The sequence below is a fragment of the Vulpes vulpes genome, chromosome 10, assembly GCF_048418805.1.
Source record: "Vulpes vulpes isolate BD-2025 chromosome 10, VulVul3, whole genome shotgun sequence".
In the NCBI taxonomy this organism is placed as follows: domain Eukaryota; kingdom Metazoa; phylum Chordata; class Mammalia; order Carnivora; family Canidae; genus Vulpes; species Vulpes vulpes.
Genome location: NC_132789.1, coordinates 47,108,862 through 47,134,407, shown reverse-complemented (window position 1 = coordinate 47,134,407; position 25,546 = coordinate 47,108,862). Strand labels below are relative to the sequence as shown.

The following is a 25,546-nucleotide window of genomic DNA, read 5'->3' as shown; positions in this document are numbered from 1 at the left end:
TCTTCGGAGAAGAAGTGAGAAGGGTGATGTAAAACCAGGGAGAGGATCTCTGCATATGCAGGTTCCAGAGGCCCTATGCCGCCCAGCAGGGAAGGGGACTGACTGTTCCTAAGGACCTTACCAGTGCTAAGCACCGATGCTGGACTCTTAGACATGCTTTCCCTGATTTAAGGGCCATTCCTTACTCCCAACCCAAGAATTTAGGGAGGCCTCAAGCACAACTTCCCCATCTCAACGTTCCCCGGACCCGCTACTCCCTAACCCCGAAAAATCCTCAAAATCCAGGAGCGGTTAAGGAGGAAGAAAAAAACCCGGCGTGGCCTCGGAGACAGAAGGGGCGCAGGGCCGTGTGAGCACAAGTCGGGGGTTGGGCGGGCCGGGCCCAGGGTGAGTAAAGGTTAAGACAGGAAGTTGGTCTGACCCTTTCCGAGCCCGATGTGTCCATCAGAAGAGGTGACGAGCAGCAGGAGACCGAAGCCCAGCGCACAGGTGGCCCCGAGGTGAGGCCGCAGCTCCATGGCGACAGTGCGCGGGGCCGCGTCCCCGCCAAGGCCCGCGCCTCCCCGAGCGCGGCTCAGCCGCACCCCTCCCGCCCCAGAGTTTCTAGCTCCGTGACCCTGAGGAAGTGATGTGGGACGGATGTGGGTGGGGCCTCCGGGGTCCGCGTGACACGGGTAAGTTTAAAGGTGCAGATCACGCAGCTCGGTGGGGGAGGAGGGGGGCTCTCCGGCGGCCGGGCGAGAGGGCGGGGGCGGCGGCGGGGACGGCCGGGGCGGGGCGGCTGCCTGCGAGCGGCCCCACACCCAAGAACCGCGGCCCTGAACACTCACAACGCAGATCACTGATCGGTGGGGTCAGCCGCTCCGAACAGTGAGCGCGTTGCCCATTGGCCTCCCCTTTCCTGCTCCGCAAATAAAAAACGTAGACGACCGGATTTCATTCTTCAATTCCTGCCCGGGCCAGGAGGAGAGCTGGCAAGTCTGTTCTGCAGCGCGTGGTCTCGTGCCTTGCAAGAATGCCCTCTTCTGCTGGAGAAGCAGCGCTGGACCTTATTTTTCCCCGCGGTCGCATCACTCACGGGTGATGCAACGAACTGGTGCAAGCTCCGGGAAAACCAAACTTCGGATTATTGCAAAACCGACCTAGCTCTTCATGGAACCAGGACGAAAGTCACTGCAGGCATTTAGAGCGTTAAGTTTCATCTAGTCAAACCTAATTGTTTTGTCGTGCTTAAACTTTGTGGGTTGACTATTTCCTTCTCAATTGTTTTTTTTTTTTTACACGACCAACAGGTCAAAATTTCCCGTCTCCTCCCTGAGTGGAGACTAGTTGAGTCTTCATACTAGTGAGTCCGCACTAGTTGAGTTCAACAGTGCGGAGTTAATGCTCAGTGGAAGCCCTGCGATAAAGTACACACCCAAACAAAAACGTACACTTCTCTTCCGTTGGGATCCCTACCAATCTGTAGGCACCGACACAATGGAATGGAAGGGGGACTGCAAGCTCCAGAATGCAGTGCGGCCACCTGCGCCTGCCGCGCTTCTAGTGGGAGTCGCAGAGCAGCCTGGGTTGTGTAGTCCCTGTCTGCGCTCCCCGGGATAGGCTGCCCCGGTGAGAGAGGGAGGCGGAGCCGGGCGTGTCACGTGGGCCCCGCTCCCGCCGTCGCTCCTGCCGTCGTCTTTCTCTGTCTCGACTGAGGCAGCCATCTTGCTCTTGCCGCGTGCTGTTGTTGGAGGACCCTCCCTGCTTCAGGTGAGACCCCCGGCGGTCCCGCCACTCCACGGCCATAGGCCGCTGCGCACGGTCTCCCCCCGCCCTCTTCTTCCGACACCCGCCAACCACTCGGGCTGCCACTTCCGCCGCGGCAGCCGAGTGGGGGCGGAGGCGGCTGGTTGGGATTGTCGGTTACCGGCGGCGCAGCTGGGGGTCGGCACCTGAGGGAAGGTCCCCAGCAGCACCGCCCCTGTGGGGCGAGCGGGCCCGCGCTGCTGCCGCCCGGATTTTGCCCCAGGAGCGGGGGTCTCTCGCCTCTCTCTTGTTCCTCTTCTTTATTCACAACAACAATGCTGTGACGACAGCCTCTTTTGTCATCTCCTTGATCCTCCCACTCTCCTGCTAGGGAGACTGAGGTCAGCGGCCCCTTCCCCCAGGCGCTTGGGACTGAAGCCGTCGCTGCGCCTTCCCCTCCCGATGGCAGTGTTTGTTTACGGTTGCGCTTCCCTGCGCGCAACCCGGCCGCCTCGAGGGCCCCGCCACGCTGCCGACGCGTAGTGGGCGGTCGGGAGCTGGACTGGCCGCGCGCGCCCCGGCCCCCGGCTGGTGAATGGCGGCGTCCGCCTCCGTGCCCACGTCCTGCACCACAAGTTGCTGCCCCCTCGGGAGGGCAACGATAGCTCCCCGCGTGAGTCTCCTGCGAGCCGTACCCTGCGCCTCGTACTGACCTTTGACCCCGAAGCGAGCTGTAGACCGTGTGGTGGTAAAGCTTTTCGGACCAGAAGGAATACAAGTTCAGAAACTAAACTACCTCTCTGAAGCCCTAATTGGTAGAACCTTGATCCTTCTGCTTCCAAAACTTGTGCCTCTCTTAGAGAAACTCCACATAATAAAAAGTCGGGACTAAAGGTTGAAATGATTGTCTCTCTATGTAAACAGGTGAAAGTGCCCGCCGTATTGCTGGGAACGTAGGCACTCAGTAACTATCGATTATAACCTCATTATTTACCCCTTTCTCGAGTCCTTGAATAAAGGGCTGAACCATCCTGGGATCCCCAAGGAAGAATTGAGTCGTTTATGTTCTTAGGAAGTGACTTCTCCCTTTTGGACCCTCATTTCCAAATCCATTAGGAGAGAGGTGAACTATTTGATTTGTTTATGATTTATTTATACCCTGTTGCTTGCAGGTATTTGAGATGGCTTCACATACAAGACAGGAATAATGGATATAATGAAGTGAAGGTTGCTTGAGGAATAGGAAATGAAACCAGGTGATCTTTGAGGTCTAGTCCACATTCTGAAGCTTGGCATTTCATCCCTCAAACACCAAATCCAATCCTCTTTTCTCCTTCAATTCCACACACCCCAACCTGCTAGTAGACAAAGGACTACTTTCTTCCTACCCTGCCTCCTTGAGTTTACGACTTCCCTAAAATGCTTTTTCTCGGATAATTCTTGGGAAGAAGTTTTCTGTTGTACTAATTACATGGAATGGAATCTGTTCTTTCATCTACATATTGATATAAACGGTTAATTTTCTTTTTTTTCTTTCTTTCTTTTTTTTTTTTTTTTTTTTCAAACAAGTCAAGACTCTTCATCTTGACTTCAATCTCTTGTCTTTGATCTCTTCTCTTGGAGATTGTTATTTCAAAATGCAGAAAAGTCCCAGAAAGTTTACCCTATGTCTGGTTCTAATATTTTCACTTAGCCCCTTTTTTTGTAGAAAGTTCCTTAGGCTCTTTGTTACTTCTCTATATTATCATGGCCATGTTCCTTTGGGAAAAAGTGAATATTTGTCCTTTTCTGTGGATACTGAGTATAGACATTGGGATTTGCCTCAGCAAACTTAAGTCTATGGCAGAGTTGAGACTGGCACACACCTAAGCCTGGCTTTGTATTCCTTCTGTAAAGGAGTGTTTTTAGCTGTTTGAGCATTGTGATACAATGCTGGGCAAAGATTGAGGAATCCTATATTCTGAATGTTATTTGGGAACTAGACTTTATTTAGCCTTAAAGTGTATATATGTGTGTGTGTGTGTGTGTGTGTATACAGATTAGTGCTAAAGTGCAGTATCAGAATACAGAATAGTGCTTATATAACTTTGATTCTCTTTCATCTCTCACATGAAGACATCTTTTTCATGTGAATGATAATTATAAAGAGATTAGAGAATTGGCCAGAAAAGGTTTGATAACAGCCTTTATTTCCTCTTTCACATCTTACTAACGATCTGTTGGTCCACAGAACAAGTAAAACAAGGCTTTTAACCTTGGCTTTTATGTGTTTATACAGTGTGGAATGTTACAACCCATTATAAACTTTAGAACCTTTTTTCTTTAATAGGAATATCACCAGATTAGGATTTATGATTTTACAATTTTCTTTGAATTTCCAAAATCAAAATTAGCCTTAAAAAAGTTTATTTTTAAGAATATCCTTGCCCCTAAAGACACACAAAAATTTAGAAGTAAAGTAGTAGAGATGTTTTTATCAAATTGTGCAAGGAGGCATTTTACCATGTATGCAAGAATATCTTGACAAGTGTGACATACTATATCAGTGCAAGGTATTGAATGAACTCTGTGGAAAGGGTTGCTAAACTGCTGAATGTCTGAAAATCTGGCTCTCTTTTCCTGTTATTAACATACCATCTGACCTTGAAGATATGCTACCTCATATCTTGACAGCTAGAGAGCCTTTGTTGAATTTTTTCTTTGGCTTTTGGTGGGTGGTTTCTGTTTATGGTTACAAAGTTATTTATGGTTCATTTATGATTTGGGAGAAAAAGTCTACTTAAGGTTGTGCTAATAATATTTGGTAAATGCTGTCTACTGTAAAAATCTCTGGGGTAAGAAAACTGGCTTTGTCTAGAGATTTTATAACTGGGTAGGTTTTGCTGAATGCTAAAGAATTGAATTTTGTTTTTAAGGAAGGATCTTCAAATAGGTAACTTGGAGTCCCTTTCTATTTTCTGTTTGTATATTAGACACCCTGGTGGTCCTATTTAATTTTGGTTCTCTTAATATCTGGTTTATGAAGCCAGAACAAGTTATTAATATTTATTAAGAATATAGAGAGAGTATTGATATCATGGTGGTGATGCATATTGCAAGCCTAGTGAACCAGAAGGTACTGTTGCATAAACAGTTATTTTATTTTGGTAAAACAGTGACTTTAACAAATCTATTTTTCCCCCCCTAGATTTACCAACAGCATGAATCAAGAAAAGTTAGCCAAACTTCAGGCTCAGGTCCGGATAGGGGGCAAGGTGAGTGTGGCATAAGAAAAATTGAGAGGAGACTGTATTATTACTAGATAGTAGTATTATTTTGGATTTGTGGTCATTGAAAATCTAAAGTCATTTCAATAATCAAGATCAAACCACATTCCAATTTGAAAATAACTTGTGTAGATTGAAAATAGGTAACTAGAAGACTTCTTTGTCTGGTGGTACAATGGAAATAGCCACCTTTGTTTGAATCCTCTTAACATTTGGTAGTTATGTGACATGAACAGGTTATCCAACCTTGTTAGGCCTCCATCTTCCCATCTGCAAAACAGAAATAATCCTGCATAAGATGCTTCCGAGGATTAGAGTAATACTTATAAAACACCCAACATAGTGTCTGGCACAGAGTATATACTTAATAAATGATAACTGGAACGCCTGGGTGGTTCAGCGGTTGGTGCCTGCCTTCAGCTCGGGGCGTGATTCTGGAGTCCCGGGATCGAGTCCCACATCGGGCTCCCTGCCTGGAGCCTGCTTTTCCCTCTGCCTGTGTCTCTGCCTCTCTCTATGTGTGTGTCTCATGAATAAATAAAATCTTTAAAAAAAAAAATAGCTGTTATTATGTTAGACTCATTTGCAGGGCATCATCTTAACTGGATACACCAACTTCTACAGTTAGGTTTATTAGTTTTAACTGGAAATGCTCAAGCTAATTGTACATTCTGTTCATTGCTAGGTTTTCCTCCTAAATTCCTGCCTATTCTTCTGTGTTGGTCAATATGAGCACAAACATTCTTATTCCATGTACTTTGAAGCCTAAGGAAGAGCTAATTCTGAGAATCTTTGATTCCCTTTAGCTCTAGCCCCTGGCTCAAGGAGAATGCCCCGCCCTTATCTCTGCCCAGTACAATCTTCGTAAAAGGAAAAGCAAGAATGGTACTCAGCTCAGACCTGGGCAGTGAGTAGGTAGGATACTGTGTAGCTTCTCTACTTTTCATTTACTTTGATGATAACCATATCTACGGAGATAGAAAGGGAAAGGGAGAGGTGACTAGCACTTTCTCCTTCCATAGCTATACAGTTATAGGACTCCGGAGTCATAGTAACATGTTCATGTAACCAAAGTAGTCACATTGTAGCATCAGGCATAATGTAATGTACCAATGCAAAAACTTGGGATATTCAGAAACCATAGAATATACCTGGAAGAGCTTGATTCAGCACATTATTAGGTATTTTAAACCAGGTGGTTGGCACATTCATTCATTTAACTAGTTTACTGAACACCTACTATGTGCTGGTCAAGGTTTTCTTCTGACATAGTTCAGCTTGAAAAAGAGACATGCTCACAATTACACCATAGAATAGTAAATGTTAGAATGAGATACAAGTTGCTCTTGCCTAGGAGTGACAATGAAGTCAGCACTGAGCTGAGTTTTGAACAAACAAGAATTTATTATTAGGTAGATAGGTGAGGGTAAATGGGTAGAGTGAAAAGGGGATCATCATTCTCAAGCATGCTAAGACACCTAAGATGCAGATAGCATGGCACTTAATGGAATGGTTTGCTTTAGTTCGGTACAGTTAAAATTTAGACTATATAATGGATACAGAATGGTAAGAAATGAGACAACTAGGTAATTTGGGGTTGTACCATAGTCTTATGTGCCATATTAAGGGGCTTAGGATTTTATCCTATAGGCAACGGGCAACTATTGGAAGATTTTTAAGAACAGTCATTTTAGAAAGGTAGGTGCTGGCAACATGGAAAATGGAGTGAAATGGAAGTTTGGCATAGAGAACAATTCAGAGGCTGCTACTATAGTATATGGAACACAAATTTAGGAGGTGGAATCAACATAACTCATGAGGGGTGAAAGAAAAGTCTGGGATGACCCTCAGACTTCTGGTTTTAAAGACTAAGCATATGGTGGTACCATCAGCTGTAAAACTTAGGAAGTAGAGGAAAAACAGTTTGGTTGCCTGATGAGCTTTCAGACATACTAAATTTGAGGTACCTGAGGATCATTTCATTTGAGGTATATAGCAAGCAACTGAGCTGTTCCTGAGTTAAGAACATTTTACGAATAAATGACCAGCTGTGAAAATAGTCCCTCGTCCATCCTCCAGCAACTGGGTTTTACTACAACCTCTGCGGCTACTCCCAGAATTCTCTTCCATTCCCACCCGCGTGGCTGAGACTGAAGCCCCTGCCTACTCTATAAAGCTAATCCCCTGAGTCCTGCAGGAACTACCCAGAGATGGAAACCTCTCCTTTCCCCTTACTCTGCCAGGTCTCAGGAAGTTTTAGCCCTCAAGACTTAGGCTTCTTTTGGTAATGTTTTATTTCTGTGTTATAGATTACATTTTTTAAAAATTGGCCCAGGAGTTTAATCCATTTTTTTAGCTTTTTAATGGAAATACATATTTAAAGTTTTGAAGTATCTGTTTAGAAATATCTCAGCAAATAGTATAGTTGTCAACCTATTTGCTCAAGCCAGTATTCTAAACATCATTCCAGATTCCTTTTTTCCTCATACCCCATGTCCAATCCATCAGTATGTTGGTTCTTCTGACAGTCTAAGCTCTCACCATCTCCACTGCCAGATTTCTCTTCTCTCGTCAAACTGCTGCAGTAGCTTCCTGATTGATCTCATTATAGTTCACTTTCCACAGCAACTTCAGTCATCTATAACAATCATAAATGAGGTCAAATCATTTTCATGCTTAAAACCTTCCTATTACAACTGGAATAAAATCCGATTCCTGCCCATGGCATTCTAAGCTACATGATTCGGCCCTTGCCTATCTTTCTGATTGCACTTTCCTCCTCCTTCCCTTTTGTTCACTCTGCTATAGCCACGACTGACCTGCTTTCTCTGTAGAAACAATAGGTTCACTCTTACTTCATTCTACTTGGATGGCTCTTCCCCTAGATCTTCCCATGGGTCTCAGCACATAATGTCAACTCTTTAGACGGCTTTCCCTAAACATTCTAATAAAGTAGTGCTTTGCCCCCACCTAATACGTATTCTTATTACTGTGTTGGGGTTTTTTTCCCTTAATGCCTTTATCCCATTTGAATGGTTCTGTTTATTATTGACTTTTCCCCTCGCACTATAATGTATCCTCCTTAAAGTAAGAACTTGATTTTTTTCATTCCTAGATTCTAGGAATGTAGAACACTCATATAGTAGATATTTGATTCTTAATTATGTCAGAATCTTCAGTTTCAGAATATCTTTAGACAACTTTATTGTCAGGGTGGTAGCTATGATTAAAAAAAAAGCATGTTTGGAAGTTGTTACAAAACACACAATTGCTATATTGTATTTTTTTATTAGAAAACTTTTGAAACCTATTGAAATGATAAATGGATACTGGAAAAAATAACTGGCTAGAACTGACCCTCAAAAATCTGGGTTAAGCTAACAATCACAACTCTGAGCAGTCTTCTTAGTCATTACTATTAAGTCAGCAATTTCTTACATGAGTTTTAACTAGAGTATCGTGACTAGGAAGACATGTGACTGCATTTGCCAAATGCAGGGCATCCTAATACTTCTGCTTGGTTATTTTTCAGGGTACAGCTCGCAGAAAGAAGAAGGTGGTACATAGAACAGCTACAGCTGATGACAAAAAACTTCAGAGTTCTCTAAAAAAACTGGCTGTGAATAATATAGCTGGTATTGAAGAGGTACGATCGTTTTGTAAATTGTTAAATTATGTGGACAAATAGTACATTCATAAATAATGATATACACTTTTCAAATGTAAAATATCAGCTTAGAAACTCAGATATTGTCACTCAGGTGTCTTTGAAGGGACTAGGTGTTGAATTTGCTTATTGTATAAAAATGGATGATTGTAAAAAAATAATTTTAGTTGAGATAAGGAATTCATCTTACTTTGTGACTCAGAGTGTTTGCATATGTGACAATATGTGACAAAATTATGAAACTGCTCTTGAATTTTCATGCAAAATAAGATTTTTTTTATAGTATAGAAATAAACTCCAAGATTTCTTCAAATTAGGTGGATTTTTTTTCCCTTTCTGCTCAACGGCATCTCTTTATTACTTCAGCCAAGAAGCTCTAGCATTAGTTTTACATGGATTGGATTTCATGTTAGACCTTTTCCAGAAATTATTGGTTAAAATTTTTTAATCATCTTATGATATTCTGATGATACTGCTCTTCTCAAATACAAAGCCAAAGACTGATGTTATTACAAAAGATACTCAAGAAAAATGATAACATCAGCTATTTATTATCTGTTACCATGTAAATTCACTTCTACCTGCTGATTCCATTTCGGAGAATAACCATAATGTTTAAATTTTCACTGCCATAAATTAAATTGAATGTTTAAATTATATTTAATGATATCATTACTATGTGTGGTACCATCTCACATTTTTTAACAGATCTTTTAATGCACATGTGCTATAAAACAGAAATAATGTGGAGGCAAGGATCACTAATAAATAGCAGAGTACCAAAGAAAAGGCAGTGAAATGGCCACATGTTCCTTCTACTGTGCATATATGAATAAATATAATACATCATTTAAAACTGCTTTGTACTTTCAAAATTAGTATACCAATAAAATAGTAGAAAATGTTAGCCACATGTATCTTTTCCTTTCAGCTTGATGTGCTTGTGCATTCTTACTCTGATAAAGATTAGAACTTCATTTGCAAGTCTTGAAATTAAGCATTTTATATCCATTTTTTTCTTCTGTGTTATTGAAAGCTTATATATATTTTTATTGATCTAAAATAATTTTCAGAGAGATCACTCTTTTTATCGGGGGTGAATATAAGGGGGGAAAATCTAAGCCTCCTTTAAATCTGAGGCTTGGAAAAAAAATAAGTTGCAATAATAGACAATAGCTGATAATGTTAAACCTAAACAACTTATAAGTGTTTTGGCAATCTTATATCTTTGCCTACATTTCTACTCTCTGACTTCCCCCCCCTCCCCCAGCCCTCCCTGCCACCTAAGCACTATTGACATTGTGAACAAGATAGCTCTTTATTGTGGGAACTGTCCTGTGCATTGTAGGATGTTTAGCAGCATCCCTACTCTCTACCCAGTAGATACCAGTAGCCTCTATTTACCCCCCAGTTATGACAACCAAAAATGTTCTCAGACTATCACATGCTCCCTGGGGAACAAAGTCAACCTTGGTTGAAAAACATTAGAGAGAGGAAAAGATTCTATTTATGCCTTCTTGAAGTATAGATTTAACTATGTAATATCTCCAAGAGCATGTTCTAAATGTTTAATTTTGTTCAGATTTGAGACACCTTCTGGTTCTTAGAATTAATAAAATTATTGTGGTCAGATAGCATTTTATAAGTGTTTTATAATAAAATAAGGAAACCAATCAGTTAACAGTCTTTTATCTTTTCAGAATGTAGCCAAACTTGTTACAGTGCTATGCTGAGGTGATGGTAATTTTGTAGTTGAAATTGTCCTAATAAAATAATGATAGTCAGCACTTAATGGACATCTACTGTGTGCCAAGCATTTTGCCAAGGATTTGTTAGGTGTTGTTCAAAAGTTATTATTCATAGTCTCTGTTCTTTGGAGCTTACAGTCTAGTCTAGTAGGGAAACTAATTAGATAACTAGACAAATATCTGTTATCCCATTTCAGATTCACAATCTCTTTGAATCAGTTGTTATTGGTTACAGAGGAGAAAGCTGAGACAGAGAATTAGGTACCTGCCCAAGCTAGTAAGTGCTGGAATCTAAATTTGAACTGAAGTATGTCAAAACTAGATGTCAATTCTGTTCATCAATTTATCCTGCTTTTTGGTCTTTTTAGTTGCACTTTCTTATATCCTCTCTTGGCCTTTCCTCTCTCCTCCTGCTCCCCTCCTTCATCCCTCAAGCCCCCCAAAGAAAGAATCTGCCTTATACCCTGTATTATTGAACACCTACCCTGCAGAATTTATTAGTTACACCATTACAGATAAAAGCAATCCCTACCAGGGTCGCCTGGGTGGCTCAGCATTTGAGCATCTGCCTTTGGCTCAGGGCATGATCCCAGGGTCCTGGGATTGAGTCCCACATCGGGGTCCCTCTGGAGAGCCTGATTCTCCCTCTGCCTTATGTCTCTGCCTCTCTCTGTGTGTCTCTTATGAATAAATAAACAAAATCTTTAAAAAAAAAAAAAAAAGCAATACTATCCGCTATTTCCAAGGACATTGATGTTCCTCTTTTTTCAGGTATTTAATGTAGGCATGATTCTCCCAGAAGCCTTTCTGATAGCACACATACACATTTTGTATGAAGAAGGGTCAGATGCCTTTCCTATGTGCCTTCATAATGCCCTGTATTTTTATTATAGCATTTATTAAACTGGTGTGAATTCTTCTTTGTTGGTACCATTGATGGTCGTCCTAAACTTTAAGGAGTCGTCGTAACTCCAAAACATCGCACAGAAAATTAATGCTACAGGGGCGCCTGGTTGGCCCAGTTGCTTAAGCATCTGACTTCAGCTCAGGTCGTGATCTCAGAGTCCTGGGACCAAGCCCCACATCAGGCTCCCCCTCCCTCAGCAAGGAGTCTGTCCCTCCTGCTCATTCTCTCTCTCCCTCCCAAATAAAGAAATAAATCTTCAGAAAAAAAAAAAAAGGAAAATTAATGCTACATAACAAGCACATGTACACTCTCATTACACGCCAACTCTGTGTGAGATGTCTTCCAGTCCTCACAGACCAATTATACAGAGAAGATATGCATAAAGATAATTAACAATGCAAGGTAACAGCTATACAATTTTTGAATATTTGAACCTAAGATGGGAAAGTTTCACTTTTTTTCCTTCTTTCCCTGTTTCTAAAATTGGTATTTTGAAGACTCAGATATTTGTACTTTATATAACATTTTGCAGATTTTGTGTAGGAATATCTTGTATACTATATATAACGTGGCTTGCCTCAAACATGTTTTGTGTTACTAAGTTTAGAGGTTTTTTCAAAAATTTTTTAAAGAAAATGATGACACATGCTTGGTTTAAAAACAGCTCTTTGGAGGGAGAAAAGAAACTACTGCATTAAATGTAAACATGAAAATATATATGTACAGAAGTTTTCAGAAACACTAAGGATGTGAAAAAATATATCTTAGAAGAAACACGTTAATTACAATTTTGTTTTTTTTGTTTGTTTTTTTTGTACAATTTTGTTATTTTTTATTTGGAATGTTTGAAACTTCTTTCAAAGTGCTGAACTCAGGGTCTGGGTGGCTCAGTGCTTAAGCATCTGCGTTTGGCTCAGATCATAATCCTAGGGTCCTGGGATTGAGCCCTGCATTGGGCTCCCTGCTTAGCAGGTAGTCTCCTTGTCCCTCTCCTCCTCACTGGAGCTTTCTCTCGCTATCTCTGTCACTGTCTCTCTGACTCTCTCAAATAAATAAATAAAAACTTAAAAAAAACAACAACAACAAAGTGCTGAACTTTGGGGCACCTGGCTCACTTAATCAGTAGAGCAGGGGACTCTTGATCTTAGGATCATGAGTTTGAGCCCCACATTGGGTGTAAAGTTTATTTATTTACTTATTTATTTATTTTAAAAGATTATTTGTTTATTCATGAGAGACACAGAGAGAGAGGCAGGCTCCACGCTGGGAGCCCGACGTGGGACTCGATCCCGGGTTTCCAGCTCAACGTGGGACTCGATCCCGGGTCTCCAGGATCACACCCTGGGCTGAAGGCGGTGCTAAACTGCTGAGCCACCAGGGTGCCTCATAACTAAAATTTTTTTTTTTTAAGATTGATTGATTGATTCATTCATTCATTCATGATAGACACAGAGATTGAGAGAGAGGCAGAGACAGAAGAGGAGGGAGAAGCGGGCTCCATGCCGGGAGCCCGACGTGGGACTCGATCCCGGGATTCCAGGATCGCGCCCTGGGCCAAAGGCAGGCGCCAAACCGCTGAGCCAACCAGGGATCCCAGTCATAACTAAATTTTTAAAAATGTTTTATATTCTATGACATTTGAAGGTATTTGGATATGCTTCTTATTTGGTAATCTAGTTGAATATAGTGATCATGCTGTCATCTGTCTTCACCTGGTAATGTAAGTCTATCAACAATGGGATCTGTCCATTTCTCAGAAATGATTGATTTTTATCAGATTTATTTGGTAAGAAATGTCACCAAAAATCTGAGTTTCTGATCCAGATGGCCTAGTTGCTTCAGAGTTATATTCAGAGTACATCTTCTATTGTAACTAGGATATAATTCTGCCTCTATGAAACTTCCTTTATTTCCAGACCTAATTAATTAATCAACCTTTCTACTACCCTTAGCTTAAATTGTTCTGCTATCATACGTTTAATGACCACCTCATATTGTGGGGTATAAAGGTTACTTATTAACCAGTTAGTCTGTTTTTCAGATTATAAGAGTCTTGATAGCAGGGAGTGTGTTTATTCATTTTTAGTCTATAGTATGCTGATTCCCATGAGTTTGTTTGAGGCCTATTAAGTTTAAGGCATTCTGATTATTTGAGATGGAATTGTTCTTAAGAAGTTAGCCTTTGGAGTGCTGGTTTATTCAGTGGGGCTTCTAACTCTTGATCTCAAGGTCATGAGTTCAAACCCCATATTGGGTGTAGAGATTACTTTAAAAGAAAAAAAGGTTAGGCATAGAAAGCTGGAGCTCAGGAAAACACTTAGGGCTGAGAATGTAAATTTTGTAATTGTACACATAGGGTTTTACTGTTATATTTTTCTCATTCTGGTTCTTACTTTTCCTGAGCCACTTATACCGAAAGGAGGACTGTTTCTTTTTTTTTTTCTTTAAATTAATTAATTTATTTATTCATGAGAGACACAGACAGAGACATAGGCAGAAGGAGAAGCAGGCTCTCTGCAGGGAGTCTGATGTGGAACTCGATCCCAGCACTCTGGGATCACGCCCTGAGCCAAAGGTAGATGCTCAGCCATGGAGCCACCCAGGTGCCCCTGGAAGGAGGACTCTTAACCATAATTCCTTTTTCCTCCAACCAGAGCCTCAGGCTCTGAGTACAGGAGAATAAAAGGGAAACATCATGTCCCATTCACCTTTCATTCCATTGAAGCCTTACTTTATCTTTTAAGATCCTGCTTTTCAGGTTTTTGTTTTATTTTTTACTGTTTTTTTTATCATGGTAAAATATATGTAACATAAAACTTGCCATTTTAGCCATTTTTAAGTACAATTCAGTGGCACTAATTATATTCACAGTGTTGTGCAACCACAATTTTTCATCATCCCAAACAAACTATACCCATTAAGCAATAACTTTCTATCCCCTCTTCTCCAATTCCTCATAGCTTCTAACCTACCTTTTGTCAATTTGCCTGTTGCAGATATTTCATAAAATACAATATTTGTTCTTTTGTCTCTGGCTTACTTCACTTAGCATGTTTTCAAAGTTCATCCATGTTTTAGCATGTATCGGAACTTTCCTCCTTCCACAGCTGAGTAATATTCTGTTGTGTGGATAATACTGCATTTACCCATTCATCTGAATATTTTCTGTTTTTATTTATTTTTATTTATTTTTCTGTTTTTAATATCACTTTCCCCCTCCAATATAAAAATATATTGTTGGGGATCCCTGGGTGGTGCAGCGGTTTAGCACCTTCCTTTGGCTCAGGGTGTGATCCTGGAGACCCAGGATCGAATCCCACGTTGGGCTCCCGGTACATGGAGCCTGCTTCTCCCTCTGCCTATGTCTCTGCCTCTCTCTAGCTCTCTGTGTAACTATCGTAAATAAGTAAAAAATTAAAAAATATATGTATATATATATTGTCATTGTAGGGGTACCTGGGTGGCTCAGTTGGTTGAGCATCTGACTCTTGGTTTCGGCTCAGGTTGTGATATCAGAGTCATAAGCTAGAGCCCCGCGTCGGGCTCCAGCACAGAGTCTGCTTGAGATTCTCTCCCTCCCCCTTCCTTTCCCCCTCTGCTCCTTCCCCCCGATTACATGCTCGTGTGTTCTCACTTTCTCAAACAGATAAAATATTAAAAATATATAGTTATTGTGGAAAATTATGGTTATACAGAAAATATGAAGATACTAACATTCAATGATAATCCTCACTAACCAGAAATAACTATTATTAATTTTATATCTTCCCCATCTTTATATGTGTGTATTTTACACATTTGAGACTGTGCTAGATGCACAATTTGGAATCCTTTTTTTTTTCCCCAAATAGCATTATGTTGTAAAAAATTGTTTCATATTAAAAAACTTCTTGGGTCACCTGGGTGGTGCAGTTGGTTAAAGTCCAACACTTGGTTTTGGCTCATTTCATGATCTTTCAGTGTCGTGAGATCGAGCCCCATAAGGTACTCCACCATGAAGTCTTTTTGGTATTCTCTCTCCCTTTCCTGCTGCCCCTCCTGCTTATGCTCTCCCCCTCCCCCAAAACAAATCTTTAAAAAAATAAATCTCTTCTTAATTATCAATGTAGATGTCTACATATATTCCAATAAATGGTTATGCCACAATTAAACATTTATTAATTTATAATATAATACTTTGATAATAAAAGAATCACATGTTTGACTTTTTTTTTTTTTTTTTCAAGATTTTTTTATTTATTCATGAGAGGCACAGAGAGAGACAGAGACATGGGCAGAGGGAAGAGAAGCAGGCTCCATGCAGGAGCCTGATGCGGCACTCAATCCTGGAACTCCAGGATCATGACCTAAGCCAAAGGCAAATGCTCAACTGCTTGAGCCACCCAGGTGTCCCTTGACTTTAATATACATAATATGTATCTTCATCTCTGATTTCCTTCAGAGAGATTCTTGGAAATAACAGTTACTGGCTGAATGAGCATGAACATTTTAGAGTTCCTTTTTTTTTTTTTACATTTTAGAATTCCTCATCCATGTTACCAAATTGCTTTTCAAAAGGTTATACCATTTTATAGTATCTACTGCATAGCTGTGAGGAATCCATCTCATCAGACTCTTGCCACCAGCACATAAAAGAAAATGATCCCAGCATATCATACAATTTAATGACAGCTGTTAGCTGTAGCTCATATTGACAATAATAGGTTATGCTTCATACAAGCCTTTAGAAATAAGCAAGTGCTGAGCTTAGAAGGACTGAATGTGAAAGAAACTGACTTATGGAAGTATGTGCCAAGCCCATAATCTTCAAACTCTTACATCCCTTAGCCTCACAAAACCACAGACACTTGTGTGCCTTATTCTTAAAATGTCTATCATTTTACCCCATTAAGATAAGGGAGTAAGGCAACAAAAGATGAATTTCCTGATAAACATTTAAATGCCATTACAGGAGCAGCTGGCTGGCTCAGTTGATAGAGCATACAACTCTTGATCTTAGGGTCATGAATTCAAGCCCCACGCTGGATGTGGAAATTACTTAAAAATACAGTCTTTTAAAAATAAATAGATAAATGCCACTACATACAGGAAGGAGTATCAGTAAAACTTGATTTTTAAGACAACTGTCAATTTTCAGAACTGCAGCTAGCTGGCCTGGTGGGGACTTGGATACAAAAAATACCACATGGAAGAATTTAAACTTCCTCTCTGAACTGAGAAGGCAGTTGTCTGCGAGCTGTAGAGTTGAGGATAACTTTGTGAGCCTCCAAGAGCCATAAAAGCTTATTGCTGTATAGGAATAAAGCAAGCATCAGATTTACCAGATAGAAGGTTGCTGTGATTAATACATGTGCCCCAATCAGGGTTCACCAAAGGCATAAGGTTTTGATAGCAGCATAATGGGGCCACCCAGCAGTTGCCAAGAATGACTTAAAATGCCCCTGAATTCTGTTGGGCATTCACACTGATTCTGAAAAGTCAGAACAATAGAAAAAGTCAAGCCAAAGATACAGCTCAGGAGGTTCTATGCATCTTCATTAAGAGTACTACTGGAGCAATTTCTAAAACTTGAAATGATCCCTCATCTAGCATTTGGGGAGTTGAAGTCTGACAGCATCCATATTTTAAAATAAATTGTATTTGAGGTGTCCATTCATTTGGCAAATTTGAGTGACTATTATGTACTGGACACTTGGGGGCATACTATGTGTAGTAGGGCATGGTCTCTGATCGGAAGGTATTCACCTTCTAGTAAAGTCAGACTTGCAAACACAATTATACTACAAGACATTTCTTTTTTTTTTTTTTTAAAGACATTTCTATATAATTGCAATTCCCATGAAGTGCAGAAAGTACATAAATAACCCTAAATTTTCATAGAGGAAGAAGCATCTGACCCAAATCTTGGATAAATGAGAATCTGCAGGTGGAGAAGCAGAAAAAGTTTCTTCTAAACAGTGAAAACAGCATATGTAAATGTACTGGGCATGAGAGAGAAAATAGTTTTTGGTAACTATAGGACATGTCAGTATTATTTGAGCAAAAAATAAGAGCAAGGGCATCTGGTGGTGTGGACTGGGATCTCAAAAATGCTGCTTCCTCCATAGTTCAAGTAGTATCCTTTACCTTCAGCTTCCTGTTGAAGTGGAAAAAACATTTTTTAAAAGATTTTATTTATTCATGAGAGACACACAGAGGAAGCGAGAGACAGAAGGAGAGAGAGAGAGAGGCAAAGACACAGGCAAAGGGAGAAGCAGGCTCCAAGCAGGGAGCCTGACGTGGGACTCGATTCCGGGTCTCCAGGATCATGCCCTGGGCTGGAGGCGGCACTAAACCACTGAGCCCCCGGGCTGCCCTAGGTAAAAACATTTTTATATAAAGGAGCTGTTTGATTGGAAAAAGACCTAAGCTGGTACAGTAGCTGGTTTAATGGTCTTTGTTTCCTTGTCTGCTTCTTATCTTTATATTGTATATAGATTGTATTACTTGTGTTAACCAACAGCAGTAAAATAACTGGAAAAAGTGAAGTCTCCATATGAAATGCACACAGTTTGCTTTGTGAATTTAACAAATTCCTTATCCCTTCTTTGCCTCTAAAAGGGTGTGGGGGAAGTGTCTAACTGATCTTGCTCAGCCCAACAATTCATCCTTTGATCATCTCCTCTAATAGCTTGCATCTAGGAGTCTTACATAACCATGTTATTTGCTCAGTAGAGAGGAAAGAATGGTAGATGGAAATAAAATATTCTGGCCTTTAACTTCTAATACTTCATTCTCTAATCTAAAATTAAACTCTCCACCCTTTTCTGGACCTCTCAATTCATGAAGCTACATCTTTTGTGCAACCCCATTTAAAACAACTATTTATAAATGTATTTCTGTTTCACAGTCTGAGATGGAATTCATCCTGCTTTTCACACTAAACCCAACATATTTTAAGCAACAAAGACCTATATTAGGTCGTAAAATATGACTTAACATTTAGCCTTTGGTACAGAAGCTTAAATAGGAAAATGCATGATACAAGGCGGGGGAGAGGGGCTTGTGTTAGCTTCTTGTTTCATAGCCAGTAAGATATATATTATCCATATATCTGTGTTGAGGTTTTTTGCTTTCTCCATTAAGCCTTTATTCTGAGATAAATAATTCTCTGGCAAGCTTTCATGGGGCCATAGAATTGAATTTTTATAGGCAAATAAACATTTCTAAGAATGAGAATGATATCACAGGAAGTAAACTAAACAAAGTTAGGACCCCAGGTTCAAGTTCTAGGTTTGCATGTAACTAGCTACTGTCCTTAGATATGTTGCTTAACCAAGAGCTCTTATCTTTAGTATTTATTTGTCTGATAAGACATTTGAATTAGAAAGCCTCTTAAGTTCAACAAATATATGGCCTGACTTCTGGAGGAATATTGATTTCAAATTTCTTATGACTTAAACATTTGTAAATAACAAATATCTCAAATTCTAGTATTTCAGATTCGTTTCATGCCTGGATGTATTACAGAGATTTGGTCTTGATTTGGAATGTAAAGTCCTACTATATCCTTATTCTTTTTCCAAACTAGAATAATGTGACGCTAGGGTAGATACAGAACAACATTCCATTCCATATCCACTATGCCACCTCCTTCTCAAATCACTCCTCTTCCAAATTTTCAGCCGCTTTACTATTAAACTTTTCTACCTGAACTATAATTATCTTCAAAACTATATCTTTTTCTAAAGCCAGTATAAATTTTAAGACACCTGGGTGACTCAGTTAAGCATCTGCCTTCAGGTCAGGTCATGATCTAAGGGTCCTAAGATCGAATCCTGTGTCAGGCTCCCTGCTCAGCTGGGGAGTCTGCTTCTCCTTCTGCCCCTCCCCCTTGCTTGTGATCTTTCTCTTTCTCTCTCAAATAAAATCTTTTTAAAGTTTTATTTTTAATTCACAATGGTATTTATTCAGAACAGCTGGATTGAATCCTTACTGTATCTAATATGTGTAATAGAACCTTAATTATAATAGAGATACAGGGAAGGGTAGAGAATTCAAATTGTGATTTTTGTGAGAGAAAATTTGGGAAATTATTTGTAGAGCTCAGTTACAGTTTTCCAGGGGATTTGCCTTATTTTCTCTGTGTTCCAGGTCTTGCCTGAAATTTAGAAGCCCCTTTGTTCCTCTTCCTTTCTGGTGCTATCAGTCGTGGTGATCACTTTGAGGAAGAAAAGCCCACTTCCCACTGACCATGGAGAACACTCAGCATCTCTTCTTGATTGTGACAAAGGCAGTTTTTGGATCATGAAATGCTTCTAAAGTAGCCAAGAGTTAACTCTCCTAACCTTTTTATATAATAAGCATGTTACCATCAAGGTAACTTACCCAGTGGAATCAACTACTAGTGGAATCACATTTTTTACACCCTTATTAACTCATGCAAATTCAACTCTACTAAAACACAGTAAGAAAGTGAATGAGTGAGAGATAAAAAGAATTTAGATAGTGCATGTTTAACTTTCCTTTTCAAGCAATGGATAAAGTCCAATTTGAAATAGTCAATTCATGTTGGTGAAAGCTACCAAAAAATGTGAGGATGGTTTTAAAGGTTTCCCAATAATTGATAAAGCATGTTCAGGTGGCCAGGCAAGTGAGTTAGAGAGCTTCTTTGATCTTTATAAGGGTTATTGAAGGTTGTTGAAAAGTCATACTTAAGAGTTAGAGGAACTGACAAAATCCTTTACAAAGAATGACATGATGAGAACAATTTGAAATTTTAAAAATTTACTAAGTGTTCAAAGGAGTGAAACATCTGATTAAATTTCTGAGTGTTCTTTATGGATTTTCAGTGGTTATTTTTTACCATATGCTATCACCCCTTTACAACCTGTCACCTGAATACGATGCTACCCCACCCACCAAATGGAATTTGTACCAAATTAGTTTGATATAGTATAAATCGGGCAAGATAATGGGTTTTTCATTAAGAAGCCAGTTCTTGGCTGATAATTCCATTATTTTTAAAATCTGGGCATGGACTTCTTATAGTAGAAGTCTTTGAATTTAAAATCTAGGTGCTAAAATGACTATTTCTTGACTATCCTAGTAATTTATGCCATCTACACAATTTTATGTTGTTGCTAGGGTCTTTTTCCACCCATATCTACTGCTTAGACAATTATTACCTGGGGATTGTAAAAAAAACAAACAAACCATAATTGGCTAAGTTGTTATTTAAACAAATAATTGTTTTAGTTGTACCAAATATGTGAAGTACATTTTTCTTCTATGATCATATAGGTGAACATGATTAAAGATGATGGGACAGTTATTCATTTCAACAATCCCAAAGTCCAAGCTTCCCTTTCTGCTAACACCTTTGCAATTACTGGTCATGCAGAAGCCAAACCAATCACAGAAATGCTTCCTGGAATATTAAGTCAGCTTGGTGCTGACAGCTTAACAAGTCTTAGGAAGTTAGCTGAACAGTTCCCTCGGCAAGGTAGGTATTTCAGTTTGTATCTTTCCTTGTCTACCTTGTCTACCTTAATTTGAAGAGCCTAATGATTTAAAAGGTGTCCCATTTGATATTGGAAGAATTTATTTGTATGTAAATTTTACTTTTTAAAATGTTGCTTCTATACTTCATAAGTTTTTGAATTTATTTCTTTAATAATTATGCATTGTGGTATATAGAATATTCGGATACATTTTGATAATACAGAGTTGAGAGGTAATTACCTAAAAGGTCTGCAGACCACATTTTATAGGCAGTATTTGATACTCACTTCTGATTAATGACAAGAAGATATTATTATTACAGAACTGTATTTTTAATATTGTTGACTAAACCTATAGTTCAACCATGGCAACCATAAGTTCTGAATTTCCACTATAGCTCTGGTTTCAAATGTGTCTTGTTACCCCTAAAAATCAAAGCACCTTTTACATTAGTGCCCATACTACATAACTAGATACTTTCTTACACCAGAAGAGATGGAAAATCTTAAATATTGATTTTTGACTTACAGCATATGGAATTCAGGGAATAAATTAAGTATAATGTCTTTTTATTCCTGCCCATCTGAATTATTTCATTTTCCATATAAATTTTACCTTCACTGCCCATTGAAATTGACAGCTATATTTAGTATATACCTAATAAAGTGTTACTGATTTCCGTGTAAGTAAAAAGTATAGTCTTAGATCAGACAATCTTTAGCTTTTCTGAACTATGTAAGATTTAGACAAGAGAAAAGAATAACATTTTAAGTGTTTTGTAAAGGCCTTTGTTCTAAACTAATTTTAAAATAAATTTTTTGTAGTGTTGGATAGCAAAGCACCAAAACCAGAAGACATTGATGAAGAGGATGATGATGTTCCAGGTAACTGACATTTCTTTAGCTCTAAGATTTTTAGCAGCCTGTTTATCTCACTTAATTCACTGTATAATGACTTTTAGTTTTTGTTGATAGTGAGCTCATGAATTTAAATTGACTCATAAAAACACGGATACAATCTAATGAAAAAGAATAAAAGACCTCTCATTTAGAACTTAGAATCAGAAATTGTCACATAAAGCTCTGCTGCCTGCATTTGTTAAATTAGAACACTGTGATTTTAAATTTGCATAGTTATTGTTAAAACATTTCTGTGGGAATTGTGATTGACATACAAAAATGCTGTTCATCTTAGTAGTTTGCACAGGCAAAAAAAACCCCTAACATTTCCTTAGGATTAGCATTTTAAAAGCAGATAAATGAAGTACCATCAGTTCATTCATTTCTGCTTCTTGTCCTGTATGTTTTCAGGCTAATTCTAGTAGCCACAATTTGGTTTTTATTAGGGCTACAAGTTAGGAATTTCATTTACCTCCTTTTTATTTATTATTTATTTATTTATTTATTTATTTATTTATTTATTTATTTATTGTATCTTTAACTCTTTTTTTTTTTCAGATCTCGTAGAAAATTTTGATGAGGCATCAAAGAACGAAGCTAACTAAATTTTTTTTTCTGGTGTTTGGAAGCTGGCATGGACTAGATTTAACAAATCAGCTATGTGGTTCCAAAGTTTTACAGACATGGAGAACATCAACTGTTACTAGTTCAGTAATATAAATATTTTGTATATTAATAATGCTGTTTGTTCAGCATTTTTCGGTCATTTGATTTTGCATTTTGCACTTCCTCCCAGGATCTATTCTTTTGGTCAAAATACGAAGTATTGGTGCAGTTTGAGGGTGTTTTGGTGTTTGATTCTCAGTTTTCTGGTTTTTTTGTTTGGGTATTTTTGGTGTGTGTATGTCTGTGTATGCGTGTGGGTATGTATGTATACAGTGGAGAGCAAATTGGAAAACGGTTCTATTTATCGTCCTTCTTCCCCCAGTAGAAAATAAAACAAATCTTTACATTTGTTACTTTTATTTTTTTTCTAATCACAGAATTAATGAAAAGTGACTGTCTTCAATTTCATATCTGAGGAGATTTTGCCCTTGGAAGTTTGGTTTTAATTTGCTTTGTTAACATATTTTTCATACATTTCTCTGGGTTTAAAATGTCTTGAGATATTTTACCACCAGCTCCATGTTGGCATAGTGGGTAGCATATCTTTGGTGCATCTGCCTTAGATTCACTTACCTAGTTAGACCCAGAAGATTTTCTTCTAGCTTTCTTCCTAAATGCCTTTTTCCCTTTCCTTTTGGGCTCCCAGTGGCCTGGTCAGCCTTTGGTAATGCTCTTCCTCATCTTCTACTAGCCTGAGAAGGATGTTTCTCCATATAGAGTTAAGTGAGTGCCTAATCCCTCTTTTGGTAAGACCTTTTTCCCCTCATCTTGAGGAACAACAGCTCCATCTCCAACTTTTTATTTCCCCCTTGATTTTATAGTTTGGTAGATTTCAAACAGGAATAGCTAGCATGTGCTTGCTAAATAATTTTATGCCAGCCTTATCCTGTATACTAGCTGTTCTTAATAACAGGTGCAAAATGCCTGTTTTCAGCAAGGTTAAAATTAGGAATGTCCTTTTGAGTCAGAAAAAGATAGGCCATAGACTCATTCCCCAACACAAATGGTCATTCTATGAAATGGTACTGGCCCCAGGAGGATTTCTTCAACCACTCTCCTACTCTTGGTCTTGAACCTACCTCTGGATTAGATCTTACTGTTGTAGCTGCTCACAGCATCCTCCTGCATGCTTAGAGTAATGCTTTTGGGGGAACACTGGTAAAATACAGTATTTATTTTTTTCACCTCCTTTCAGAGGACTTGGAGGTAAGTTGCATTCATTAATTCAAGTTTCCCTCTTGCTGTCTGATGATAAAAGCTTGCATTTTGCTATATCAGCATTTGTTATAGACAATATTTAAGGACAAGAGTTAGAAAATCTATCATTTCCTGGCTCACCCGCAGACTATGGCTTAACCTTGCAGCATATCAACTTATGTTTCAAGCTAGATATCTTTATTTGATATCTAAAGTGCAAGACCAACAACACATCAAGAGATCTGTAGGCAAGAAGGCAAAGCTCTTGTATTTTTTTCATCCAGACACTTCAATTTATTTTATAAATTTGTTCATTTTTCCTGTTCTGTTTTATATAATACATGGACTTAACTACAAAATAAAGTAACAGTAATAAAATAACAAAAGAGGATAATATTTCCTCTTGTGCTTCTCTTATTATTGTCTACAGAATTTTCTTCTTTTGTATTTCCTCTCTACTCCCCACCCCCTGATGAATTTCAGCCTACTCATTGTTTGAAATATTTCAGCCATTGTTAGGTTAGTAGTTCTAAATGGTCTACATGGTCCAAAATTATTTTTCTCTGACTGTCCCCAGGGGGCACATTGTGGGTCAGAGACAGGGAGACTTCAAGTGATTAAGGACATATAAGAGATAGCATAGCAAATTTTAAAAAGAGCACTCATCTGGAAGTCAGGAAACTTGGGTCCTAGTGCAGACTCTGGCATTAAGTATGACCTTAGGCAGGTCCCCTAACTACTCTGAAGTTCATTGTTAGACAAGTGAGATGAAATCTTAACATTTTTTCTGCTCCTGTCGTTCAGTGAATCTCCTTTCTGAAAATTCTCAACTGATTTTTATGTATTTTCAGAAATGTCTGTTTTTATCAAGGCCCATAGAACTTTTTGTATGTGTATACTGTTTTCCCTTTTTATCACATATTAACTATTCACCCAGAGGAGCCCAGGTCAGTATTTCCCTTTTATCCTATTGACAACTCTTTAATGGCTGGCCTCTCTTGGGTGCAGTGAGCCAATATTCTTTTTTGTTTTGTATTTTCATACCTTCCCCTTTCCTGGACAAAGCATATTGAGATATTGACTCAATCCAAAGAAATGTTTCTGCCTTCAGAGGGAGCAGGCATTGATAAGAGTATGGATGAAACTTTTGTAAATAGTGCTCTTGGCTTAAGTATTAATTATGCAGGTTTTTTTTCACCTATGAAGTAGTAACTATATTTTATATGGTCATGTATTTATTGCTAAGATAACTACAGAATAAGCATTTTCTGGGAAATTCACCTTAAAATTGGAGGATAATTCAAGAAACATCTGTACAAAATTGATTCATGGTCTTAACATTTTATGAGAAGTCCTTTCCATTTATGTGAAGCTCCTTGTTTATCTCTCTTGGGGAAGCCCAAAGTAAATAGTTGGGACCCTACTCTTGTTTTATCCTACCTTACCTATTAAGTAATGGTTTAAGAATACATCCAGCATTTTGATGTGTTAAGTAACTAGTATTTATGGAATTCCATTAAATTAATTTTAATATGCATACGAGGTTCCTATGAAAACCCATAATGGGATGTATTTGATTAGTTTCTTTGTTGTAATTCAGTGTTTAATTTACCTATGCTCTATATCCATAAATGACATCATCATTAGACATAGTATGATATAGTAGGAAATGCACAAGTTTTTAGATAGAAATCAGTTCCATTATTTACATGCTGTAACCTTTCCAACATAGCTACTGTGATGCACAACTTTAGAGGCCATCATTCATATTTGTTGTGTTCCAGGGAACACCATTTTCTTTTCTTTTCTTTTTTTTAAGATTTTATTTATTCATGAGAGAGAGAGAGGGAGAGACACAGACACAAGCAGGCTCCATGCAGGGAGCCCAACGTGGGACTACTCCAGGATCAGGCCCTGGGCTGAAGTCCGCGCTAAACCGCTGAGCCACCCGGGCTGCCCAGGAACACCATTTTCATAAATTACAG

The 25,546-nt window shown here is 38.9% G+C and overlaps 2 protein-coding genes and 1 long non-coding RNA gene across 10 annotated transcripts in view; 1 reads left to right on the top strand and 2 right to left on the bottom strand.

The window, feature by feature from the left end:
- TXNDC12 (thioredoxin domain containing 12) overlaps positions 1 to 627 on the bottom strand; it is a 29,864-nt gene extending 29,237 nt beyond the window's left edge. The window contains exon 1 of the mRNA XM_025991834.2: positions 422 to 627. Within this exon, the coding sequence (XP_025847619.1) occupies positions 422 to 518 (97 nt within the window). The 5' untranslated portion in view covers positions 519 to 627. The remainder of the gene's footprint in view (positions 1 to 421) is intronic.
- A 19-nt stretch (positions 628 to 646) lies between these two features.
- On the top strand, positions 647 to 23,947 carry BTF3L4 (basic transcription factor 3 like 4). 8 transcript variants are annotated; one of them, XM_072723976.1, is made up of 7 exons: positions 1,687 to 1,752; positions 8,527 to 8,640; positions 10,607 to 10,686; positions 19,450 to 19,674; positions 20,599 to 20,800; positions 21,624 to 21,683; positions 22,257 to 23,947. In XM_072723976.1, exons 5-7 carry the CDS (start codon positions 20,605 to 20,607, stop codon positions 22,301 to 22,303), a joined length of 303 nt encoding a protein of 100 aa, XP_072580077.1. In that variant the 5' UTR covers positions 1,687 to 1,752; positions 8,527 to 8,640; positions 10,607 to 10,686; positions 19,450 to 19,674; positions 20,599 to 20,604; the 3' UTR covers positions 22,304 to 23,947. The 8 variants fall into 8 exon arrangements, with proteins under 8 accessions (XP_072580072.1, XP_025847620.2, XP_072580074.1 ...); XM_072723974.1 differs by lacking the exon at positions 19,450 to 19,674 and adding an exon at positions 4,916 to 4,982 and having other exon boundaries at positions 1,696 to 2,401; XM_072723971.1 differs by lacking the exons at positions 1,687 to 1,752; positions 10,607 to 10,686; positions 19,450 to 19,674 and adding exons at positions 647 to 674; positions 4,916 to 4,982.
- The window catches only part of LOC112914722 (uncharacterized), a 55,112-nt gene continuing 36,898 nt past the window's right edge, over positions 7,333 to 25,546 (bottom strand). The window contains exon 3 of the long non-coding RNA XR_003233924.2: positions 7,333 to 7,632. This is a non-coding gene — a long non-coding RNA (uncharacterized lncRNA). The remainder of the gene's footprint in view (positions 7,633 to 25,546) is intronic.

What these genes read in the sequence shown, in the direction of transcription:
- BTF3L4 (XM_072723971.1), top strand. Translation starts at nt 4,929, where the DNA reads ATGAATCAAGAAAAGTTAGCCAAACTTCAGGCTCAGGTCCGGATAGGG. An exon ending in ATATAGCTGGTATTGAAGAG is followed by an intron (nt 8,641 to 20,598) that starts GTACGATCGTTT and finishes ATGATCATATAG; the next exon opens with GTGAACATGATTAAAGATGA. An exon ending in AGAGGATGATGATGTTCCAG is followed by an intron (nt 21,684 to 22,256) that starts GTAACTGACATT and finishes TTTTTTTTTCAG; the next exon opens with ATCTCGTAGAAAATTTTGAT.